General features: G+C 39.3%; 1 protein-coding gene across 1 annotated transcript in view; it reads right to left on the reverse strand.

The window, feature by feature from the left end:
* Positions 1-1,599: 1,599 nt before the first annotated feature.
* Positions 1,600-11,448, reverse strand: part of CDADC1 (cytidine and dCMP deaminase domain containing 1) — a gene marked incomplete at its 5' end in the record, with an annotated part of 9,905 nt that continues 56 nt past the window's right edge. The window contains 8 exon segments of the mRNA XM_010078910.1: positions 1,600-1,930; positions 3,266-3,326; positions 3,987-4,176; positions 4,710-4,879; positions 5,951-6,000; positions 8,329-8,907; positions 9,740-9,917; positions 11,414-11,448. The exon segment at positions 11,414-11,448 is cut by the window's right edge and continues 12 nt beyond it. Coding sequence (XP_010077212.1) covers positions 1,857-1,930; positions 3,266-3,326; positions 3,987-4,176; positions 4,710-4,879; positions 5,951-6,000; positions 8,329-8,907; positions 9,740-9,917; positions 11,414-11,448 — 1,337 coding nt within the window.

Raw genomic sequence — 11,448 nt, forward strand, 5'->3', positions numbered from 1 at the left:
AAGTGGCAGTTCAGCTATTTCCCCATGAGCTATTGTGAAAAAGCACTCTTCTGAGGTGTGATGCAAAAATGGATTTCACCATCCTTCCCTTAGTTGACAGAGTCAGATTTTGCTCCTTCACTCACCACCTGGTCCTGGGGAATGAAGCTGTATGTACCCTGCTTAGCAAGACAGCAGTGGTGCAGTCAGCCAGTTGCCTGATGAGATTTCTGCTACTGTGTGCACCACACCCAACCAGCAGCCCTAGAGCAGCCTTCAGTCTTAACTAGGCTCAGAGAAACAGCAGCTTCTCTAGCTCCAGTGAGAGTGTTCTCATGGTGGTAAGCAGACATAAGCATTCTCCAGTTCTAAACGCCAGGTACTCAAGAATTAAGTCATACTATGAGCCACAGGGAGTCACAGCTCCTTGCTGCAGCTCCAAGCATCAAGAACTGTACCTTAAGTTACAAAACCAGTTGCTAAACCGGGTGAGAAGAGACTCCATATAATTAATGCCACATTAAGGATGCTTTGCACACCATCCAATCACAGCTTTGCTATCTCGTTATAACCTTTTCTAAAGCCTAAAAGAAACAAACAGAACCTAAGGCAGCATCTTAAGACATGATTCCCCTTCCACGACTTTAAGGAGGGCAACAAAGACAAAGATACATGAAAGAAAGGGAAAAGGCTGTTTATATATCCTACCAGCAGCAGAAAAAGGGTTAAGATGTTTGCACTTGAGAACTGAGCAGAGGAGTGAACAGAAAGTCTTGGATCATTTCCTAAAACAAACAGCTAGAGGTCATATTCAAAGCAGCAAACAGATGGGAGTAAGGAGAGTGACTTTTCAAAAGGTGCTGGGTACAACTCTCTGTGCTGGTTACCCATTACCTACCCAGCACCCCCTCAAGACTAGTAACAACATTAGGCTGTGGTTTCACTGGCTGTTTTACAGTCACCCTTGCTCCACATGCAGACATCCAGGAGACCAGCGCCTGAAAAGATTTTGGCTATTCCACTCGTTCAGTCCTATCTAAGGAACAACAGGACATCTGGCACTTTGTTAGCTTCCGTAGTCCTAGAAGCCTGTTAGTGAAGATTAACAAAACCTAAAGACTAGCAATCTCCACATAGTATGCAGGGGCCACTGAGACGCACACAGCCAAATTCTTTTAGGCCTGCATCGAGAAGCTGAGAAAAAGCAAAGCTAATCTTTGTCTACATGAATTCAGATTGGCTGCACTTGAGGAAGCACATCGAGCAGTGATGCAAGTACCACAGAACAAAACAGCTCTGCTGCTCTGGTAGCTGGAAGAGGGTACGTATGAGAGACAAGCTTGATCTCCAAATTACTTACCTAGCAACTACTGCCATCCCAATGGCTTTGTCTCCTTTAGTCAAGCAGAATGAGAACCAAAAGTCACTTGCAGGAATAATCGCTAGTGATTAATTATCTACCATTTCCTAGAAGAGTCCCTTGACAATTGTACTTGAAGAACTAGGGCTTATTTCTGCATTTTGCTGTCTCAGAACTTAGAAACCCATTCCCTCAATCCATACACCAAGCAAAGAAGATACCATTTTATTATTACTGTGATCTACTAGCAATAAACTTTCAGTATTTTTTTTTTATGTGTTAATAATGATTAGCCATACAGTTACTTTCACAGAAAATACAAGCAGCATTTTTTTCCCCCAGGAACTTCTAAATTAAAAAGACCTTCAGGTAATTCTGTAAAACATTTAAGACATCATAAATAAACTTATTCTAAAAATCACTTTCCAAATAATAAATAAAACTCTTCCTTATTTGAAAGTGCAAACAGGCTGCATTATAAAAAGTACAGAGCAAGACTGCAAAAGTGTTTAATTACTCAATAGTGACCAAGACACAGTTTCTTGTTTTGGTGCTGCTGGTCATCTAGTGATTTTGTTTTCTGGACTCCATCTAAAGAAAAAAATATGTGTGAAACATTAATACAATAGTAAGCATAGTCTAAATATTCAACACTTATGGGCACACTGGACTAACACTGGCTGAGGCTTGGGGCGGAGGAGCTTGTCTTCTTACCCATACAGACAAACATGCAATAATCATAGTAAAAGAAACATATTGGGGAAAAATAGTAACTTAAAACAGTTCAGTGTTGGAAATGCAAACACACCATCTTCAAGAAAATGCTCTTAGAAAAACGAGCCCTTTTAAAGGTTGTCAGAGTACCTCAGGATGAATCTATCTCCAGCTGGGTTTAAAAACCATTAGCAGAGAGAGGGACAAACAAGCCCCAACATTTTGAAGTGATTTCTAATGCCATAAACAGTACTCTGAGCCCTTCTCTCCCCTCTTTCCCCTTGATTCATAAGGAAATAGCTAACAAAGAGACTTCTCCACTAATCTAGCTCATTACATGTTAGGAATTAGCTTGTAGTACGTGGCTATTCATGTGATACAAAAATCACCTTCAGTCTTTTTTATGTTCCTAGCATCAAAGTACTCAATGCTTTGAGTAACTACCAACTCCCTATCTTTATGCTCCATATCTTCATGTTTGAGGCACAAAAAATTATTTAGCTTCTTTTTCCACATTATTTTCCCCTCTGGATGAGAAACATTTTAAGGACTGGTAGATGCCAATGGTGGGTCCCTTTTGTAGCACAAAAAGGCTTCAATGTAAGACTCATCCAAACTCTGTTTTCAGAAGACGACAGCTCCCTTGCTACAGGGGTGCAGGTCGACAAGGATTGTATATATACACATAAATGTTGATTGAAAAGCATTGGCACAGATTCTACTTCATAAAAGAAGCACTGAAATGTTCAGCAGAACATATTTAAATAACTTGGAGGAGTCCAATTTCTTTTGAAAAAGAATGGCACTCTTTATAGAACACAATATAAAACATCTTTATAGGACTGCTGTAGTTTTACTCTGAGTTGTATGAAGAAAGTTAACGCCATCCTAGCCGAAGCCAGGACGAGAACAAAATTTAAAACATGATAAAGTAGTCTGAAATGATCTATGTGCAAAACAGCATATTGTCAACCTTGGTAACAGCATTACTAGATTTTGTAATGTGTGCATCAATGCCAAGCATTTGTTAAAACAAGCTTGTTTTTGACTTAGTTCATTTTTTCAAACATCTGAGAGAAGTTTTCATAGCAAAATTTAACTAATCAAAATCAAGATAAATTAAGACTAATCAATCCCAGAGGGATTCAGGTTTGTTTAAAACGTGATCTCACTTATTGACTTCAGTCATAAAATGGATTAATGAATACTTACTTTCCCTGGCAGTGGGGTCATGGAATTCAAGAGCATTAGTGTGCAATGGATTTAGTTGCCACTGGTAAATGAAGAAGAAGAAAACATTTACTTATTCCAGAAGACAGAAGAAAAAGCAAAAGGAGAAAGAAAAAGTAAGGTCCTTCACTGTAAGGCATGACTAGGGATGATTTGCAAAATGAAGGGATCCCCCTCCAACACACACTTGCTTTGAGGATAAAAAGCTATTAAAAGATGTGTGACCATTTACTCCCTTGAGAAAGGAAACAAGCTTGCTCAAACTGACAATGCTGCAAGTTTGTCATGGTGAGCACCCTGAGTGCTGGTGTACTCAACCATCTTCAAAACCCACTGCAGCTCTTTCAGGAGCTGCTGAAAGGGCTTACAAAATCACACAGTAATCTCCCACGTGAGCTGCCATGCTGTGACAGAGAGGCTTGAAGAGAACTTCAGGGTGTGAAGAGACCACCTCAAACAACACCAATGAGTTAGAGGGAAATCTGCAAGGAAATTACAGAAAAGAGACACACTTGGCCCAACCATCTGGCATATGGCACAGCACTGCTCCCCAGTGTCCTGACAGAGCAACCTCTCAATTCCATTCACTTGATTAAACAGCACAAGAAAACACCCCTCTGTGCTGGCTGCTCATGACTGCTCCCTCCACCCTCCCCCACATGCTGCCCAGAGTTTTTAGAATATAGTACATCTGGACACTTACTGTAAATTTGCTTACACCCTCAAGTTCACCAAACTTCATATAGGATATGTCTGCTTTCTTTTTTCCAGCATCAACATCTCCTGCATAGATCTGCTTGATACCAGCCCCTTTGATTAAAGGGACACATTCATCACATGGACATTTTGTCACAAATATCATGCTTCTCTCATCTGGCTTTATTTCTCGACACCTACAAGCAGTCAGAAAACAGTATTTCAGAGTTTATATCTTGATAGTTCTGAATGGTGACAAACTTGATACCTCACAAGAGCAAGCAAACAAGTGTTTGTTATCTACTCTCTGAAGCCACTTATTCCTACTCTAGTGCACAAGTACACAAAGACGTCTGGATTGGTTTTACTACCTGTGAACAAAACACCCATCCTACCTCTCCACACATATCATTGTCGGAAGCCTCAACAATTGCCATGCCTCCATATTTCAGGTTATAGCATGGTCCTAACAGGAAGCAGAGGCAGTGACTTGTATCTGAAGGACAGCTGCCATGCATTGGAGTGAATATCCTTTAAAAACCAAGTTCACTTAAGAAGTCGGAAGAAACCCCAAAGCTGACTGTGTCCATGCACATCCAAGTTCTGCATCATAGGTATAGACAGGACCATGATTGCAATCCACACTTCATCACAGCAACGTCATGCATTTGTCATGGAATTGTTTCTGAATTCTCTCATTCTTTTCTGTGTCAAAAAATAAACCCATTACCTGAACGTCAAGGCGTTCTGCTCTGCATGTATAATGTATCTGAACTTTCTGATTTCCCGATCCTTTTGTTTATCGTCCATGTGTGGAAAATCAGCATATTCAGATCCAACAGGAAAGGCATTGTAACCACAGCCTACAAAATACATTGCTCCTGTTCCATCACAGCTTCTCTGCAACAGTAAGCAAAGCATCAAATTTGGAGACATTTAAATTGAGTACTAAGTCACAGTGTTGTGCAATGTATACTTTCACATTACCAGTTCATGCAGAGTTACAGCAGTTAAAAGAGAATTCAGTTCTTGCTAACTGCTCCAGGTCCATATGGAGCTTTTCCATTGAGCTCCACAGGAGCTGCACAGGCAAACTGTAATACCACAGATAACTCACTGCACCAGGTTTTAGAGACTTTCCTTTTAGCAAGTAATACTGATAGCAGGAACAAAAAGTCTGAAGCATTTAGTCCTTAAGCCTTTCCGCAGTGTACAAAATTAAACTCAGCTGAAGTTAGTCCATGAAGTGCCAGAGTCTGTTTCACCTGTCTCTCAACAGACCAGTGATCAGTGGGCTGACAAAGCAACAACTGGCGACAGAAATCAGAACAAGAAACAAAACAGCAATAAGCAGTTGATGACGGACGTGCTGAAAACAAATGAAGAGTATGTTGCAGCTGCATGAAGAATGGGGCTTCCTGGGATTGGTAACACGCATAATCAGAGACATAAAGAAATAAAAACTTTATGTTTGGATGGGAAAAAGCACAGGAACAATATTTGTAGAAAAAATATCGCTTTGATCTAAAAAGGAATGTGCCAAAACTGGTACAGCATTTCAGCTGCAACAGAAGTCCTCAAGAGATTGTCAGGCTATAATTGCACTGAGACCTCTCCAAAAAAGAGTTGCAAAGAAGGACCATGCAGAGTAGGCATATGCTGCCTGATGAGCAGCTGTGGCAAAACTTTGTAGCCAGGTCACTTGGAATAACTGACAATGACTAGGGAAGCAAGCACACCGAAAAGGCAGGCAGAGAGCCTGTGGTTGTTACTAAACTCATTTCTACTTCCGCTTCATCTTGACAGCGTAACAATGAACCAGTCATTAACTTAAAGACTGATAAGTGCAAGCTTTCTATAGTGCATGTGTATGAAAAATGCAAGTGTATAAACTTAAAGCAAAATAAGCTCAAAGCAGATACAAGTGTATGAATTGTGAGTGCAAGAAAAAGTAATTTCTTCAATACTTACTGATTTTTCTTCTGCCCAAATAATAGCTCCAACTCCTGTTTTATGATCCTCTAAAATACATAACATTTTAGCAGTAAATAACAAATAAAGCACTTTTAAGTTACCTATACTTTAACATATGACATCCTAGAGTAAGGACTAACATTCATTGTTGCTTTGTGGACAGGAGAAAAGATATGCAGAAAGATTAGGAGCTTCAAAATCATATGAGTCTACTGCAAACACTTGGTGTGCTTTAAATGTAAGGCCAACCATTTCAAGACTTTGCTATGTACATTTGTTCAGAAATGCTAAGAAGCAACCAGTACATATATCAGATAAGAAAATGTGTGCCAAGAATATCTGTGAACAGGTTTGCTGATGATGAGATGGCAAACTGATAAAAACCTTCTCATTGTTTACTATTTAATTTAGTTACTTAATTTCTGCCCTTCCTTAAGTTTATGGTTCTGTGATCTGAATTCCTATCAAAATTAGTTGTATTTTATACCTAATTCAGAGACAAAATATTAACAACCAGATTTGGGTTTTTTTCCTATCACCACCACAGGAAAATTGGAACAGAACTTTCACTATGTGACTTGGAGGATTTATGTGGAACTTGGAAATCTTCCCCAGTAGCTATTGATGAGTCTTGACCAGTTAAAACAGAGCATATCAAAAAGAAAAAAATGTTTCAGGCTTCCAGTGATTAATATTGTAGGTGACACTTTTCAATTAACCATTTCCATCATCCTCAGCATCGCTGCCACAGACAATCACTCAAAGAGGGTCTTTCCTGACAAATGCATGTTTTATGAAGGCTGGTAACTTTACTTATATTCTGCATATTTATTAGTCACTGATGTATATCAACCCAGCATAGAAAACACCTTATCTTGCTCCCCTTATATTCACCTTTATAATAACGTAAAGCATCTATGCATCACATTGATTCTATGATATTAGGAAAAATTTCTTCACCAAAAGGATTATTAAGCATTGGAACAGGCTGCCCAGGGAAGTAGCTGAGTCACCATCCCTGAAGGTATGTAAGTGTAGATGTGGTGCTTAGGGACAGGGTTTAGTGCTGGACTTGTCAGTGTTAGGCTTACGGTTGGACTCATGATCTTAAAAGGTCTTTTCCAACCTAAATGACTCCATGACTCTGTGAGTCTATCTAAATGTGTATGTGTCATGTCATTTATTTTAATTTCATAGAGAATTGGGACTTCATTACAGGACTAAAGGGGAATACGAGTTTGCTCAAAAAGCAGACCTGAGTCTAGGCTGAACAGCAAAACTGAATTTTGCTGCCCAAAGAACGAGTACTCAAGCTGCATCACTCCGTCTTGCTTTATACAACAGTAGTTGCACAAAAAACTCACAACTGGTTCCATGCAACTTCTAAATTACTTCTAAGAACCCAATCTCCTCTGCAATTTTTGGTGACGAAATTTGTGGAGGGTACCCCCCCCCCCAAAAAAAAAAAAAAAGGAAACAAAAGGTTCTAAAATATGAACATTCACCTTTACAAAGTCTGAATAAGTCAAAAGGCACATTCAGCACCTGAATTCATGGGTTGGTTTTGTGTACGCATGTTAAGGGATTAGTTTTGTTTTAAGCTTTAAATATGTACTATTTCTTTGTTTACAAGGATTTAAAAAAACAACAATTCTATTTAGATGAAAAAAACATCACTAAGGAGTACCACCAAGTTTTAAGTCTTCATATTCTGTAATCTCTGGAAGAACTTGCCCATTTACTGCATTGCTGCCTACACATCATAAACTAGCTAGCAGAAGCCATCTGTATCAAAAGATAGTCAATGACTACCTTTCCACTCTGAAAGCCTGTACATGGAAAATCTGTGCAAAGAAAACCCCACTGGATATATAAACCCTTTCACTAATAAGATTGTAACTAGGAAACTTAATGTAACTGTACTTAATGCCCAACTGGAAGGATATTTCACAGCTCTTTTCTGAAGAAGTATACACAATATGCTTAAAATATTGGCACTTATTTGATAACAGAAACATCTGTGAAACCTCTCTAAAAAGAGTCTCTTGAAGAATTCAAATGAAAGAGCTGCTTGAAGAATTTAAATGTCATTGTATTCTATTTTCAGATAAGTGTCGGCCATGTTGGCAGGGCAGGTTTTGTTAGCACTGTATGTGAAATACCTGCCCTGATTTTCTCTTGGAAAGCTCAGTGCTTTCACACACAACACTATGTACCCTTGTGGAGTTTTTACTATTACTGCTGCTCCTGTTTCACAGATGTAGGAATGGAATTCAGCAGCTGGCTTAAGGAAGTATTTGGAAGAAGTAGGACTGAAATCAGGAACTTTCTCTACTCATGACACCCATTCTTCCTCCACTAGTGTCAAAACTCACCTGTCCGGTATGCAAGTAGCCTGGCTTGTATCATACAGTGCCTTGCAATTTCTTGGGGCAAACCCTGATGGTCTGTTTCATTTGTTTGGTGTGATTCACTGTTGTAAAATCCAAAGCATCCAAAGACAGGGACACTGGCAGCCACTGTTGCCAAGACCAAGACAAGATCTTTCATATTTTGCCTAAGGTTGCTGAAGTATGGATTTTCACAGAGGTTCTCCAGTCCTATTGTCATCAATATTTGCTTGTGTGTTTCCTCATTTGAAATTAGGAATAAACTTTCATATTCTTTTATTTTCTCTTGTCTACATGCAGTATAAAAGTCAGTGTTAGAGTCAGGCTGAGATTTTGCTATTTGTTGAATAAAATCAAAGTTGGTGGAAGTTTCTTCAATAAATTGCATCATATAGCACACCAAGGGCTGAAGCAACACACACACACGAGCACGACTATTTGACTTCAGTCTTTCTACTGCTTTGGCATCTAGCTTTGCATCATCAGTAGTCATGGGATTGGACGCCTCATTCTGCAAGCTGATTTCAGGATCTGCAGGCCAGTAAGAAATCTTGTTCACCCCAGCTGAAAGAAAAAAATAATGCAGCAAAAGGAACCATGCAATCACAGTGGAACATAAACCTCATTTTCAACACACTATTGCCTAACCCTGTTTCCGCTCCTTTTAAGTCCCTGAGTGCTGCTTAAGGGATGTCTGGACAACAAAAATACTAGCAGATACGAATATCAACCACTTATCAGACTTGACAATCAGACTACAGACAAAAATTGGAATTTCATAAGTTCCATCAACTTTGTAGCAGCCTAATTTTGCATCTTACCTACAGCAGACACATTAACACCACACAAAAAAATTATAGAAGCTGCTGCTGAGATTAAAAACCAATACTTGCTGAAAGGCTGTACCAACAGATCCCATTTTGGGAAGTGAATAATCTGACTTGTCTTCATCTCACTTGGGAACAGGAAACCCTGAAGTACTCCCTATGATTTCTGCATAAAAGCCACTGTTCCTCTGGTGCCACTGACAAGCCATGGGAGGGCAAGGAAAAATGTAGCAATCTAGGCCTAGTCATCAGGCTTAGGGCTGCGCTGGCAAAGTGCAACAGGTATGTCAGAATCTCAGCAGTGCATCCCACCCAAGAGACAAGCACCGCCAATAATAATAGTTGCACAGAGAAACAGGGTCTCAGTAGCACACCCTAGTTTCTTGATCATCAGCTCCAGGAAATGTACATTTGATATTGTTTTCAGCCTTGTGGAAAATATCAGCGCAGCCTACACAAATTAGGGATTGACATTCACAACTGGGACAGTCCAAAGAGAAAACAGCCATTCTGATACCACCAATCATAAGCATAACATTTACACCTACTGTACTACAGTCATTGCTTACCATTTACAATCATTTTTAAACATGTCGAACATGGCTTTCTGGAAAAATAAAGATCACAATTTTTAAGTCTTGATCCGTGTTTAATGAGTGCAATCTGTCCAGCATGCAAGTCTGTACTGGAACAATGAAGACCAACAATCTTCATGTTTTTCACCACAACTAGACCACTCTTCTTCACCTACAGAAAAATGCATTACTATTATTATTATTTTACTTTTTTTCAACATCAAGTTGAGAGAGAGATGTCACAGCTCTTCCTTGGGTAACAGTAATCAGCCAGGATCAGAGCATATAGCTCCTCAGTACAAACTGTGATATGAATAATTAAACAATCTCTGTTACGCCTTCCCTAAGCAGCACTTTTTTTGTTGGTTTCTGCATGTGCCTGTTAATCTCAGAGTGCTGTGCCCCTGTCAAACTTCAAGTAGGAACTTGTCACAAATTCCTAATTTTTCTGGTCATTGCTTTGCCCATAACAAAATCCAGGAAGAAGCACAGAAAAGTCTGCCAATTATAGGTGAAACCCCCTCTAAATCATGCAGCATCTGGAAATGCTCATGAATTTAATTCCTGTCTTCAGCTTGACCATCCTGGGAGCCAATAGCTTCTCTAGCTTTATTTCTCTGTCTCTTCATTTATAGAAATTAATCTTGGTTCTAAAGAATCTTACACGGAAAAAGTCTGCATACCATAAGACAAGAGCTCTTACATCTGTGTTCTCATGTATTGTGAGGAAACTGGATACACGCTAGTTTGATAAAGCAAGTGAAACAGATCTCACTATGCAATCCAGCTGCTGCTTTAGAACTCTAAATTATTTAATTTCTTTGTGGTTACAGAAATTAGGCTCTACTAAAGCCCTGCATGTAACCCAAGTGCTGTTCCTAACCGAATTACTAAATTACTAGTGCTCATCTATCCCTCTCTGTCTGGGACATACCAAGCTCCAAAAATTAGGCCTAACTGTCACTCAAATTATTTTCCTGTCTTTCCTTGTCCTGGCTGGTACGTGTGCTATGGATCTCAGCACATGGGTATGCTCTGCACAAAGCAGTAATAATTTTAAAGAGCACAACAAGAACTCTGATCACAAAAGGAAACACTCTGTTCCAGGACACTCTGAAAATACCCCCCTACTTTGAAGTGTAACTGGCAGCTATTTAGAAGACCTGTTCTCAAGGATGGTTTCTTTTCACTGTCACTAAGGTACTGTCTAAAAGATCTTGATCGGCAAACATTTCAAGTAGTTCTGTGTACCTCCACTATATAAGAAAACTCTTCTACAATCATGAGTACTGTAATTCTGAAGAGTATCTCTACACCATCAACCACACTGATTTTAAAGTCTAATTAGTATATACTAAAAAGTGCACGGTATACAGCATGCTTCCTTTGTTATGCTCTTTGAAATACCCACCAGCATCTTCTAGTGTTTGCTTCACCTGTCAGGGGTATATCTTGCCTTTCAAAGTTTTTCAGAAATAGCATGCTATTTAACCATTTTGCTGTTTTTCTTCCACCACTGTATTTTTTTCTACTTCTAAGAACTATTTGAAAAATGTTTATCAGCTTCCCCCCCCCTCTGGACTATCTGTCATGTAAAGAGCAGTTAGGTTAAATTCACTGCAGGAGCTGTTCAGAAAGACCAATTAGTGGTAAGCATAGACATTTTACCTGTGATTTTTTCTGTTGCTCAGCTGAGGGAAAGA

Source organism: Pterocles gutturalis, unplaced genomic scaffold (genome assembly GCF_000699245.1).
Source record: "Pterocles gutturalis isolate BGI_N339 unplaced genomic scaffold, ASM69924v1 scaffold23178, whole genome shotgun sequence".
Lineage (NCBI taxonomy): Eukaryota > Metazoa > Chordata > Aves > Pterocliformes > Pteroclidae > Pterocles > Pterocles gutturalis.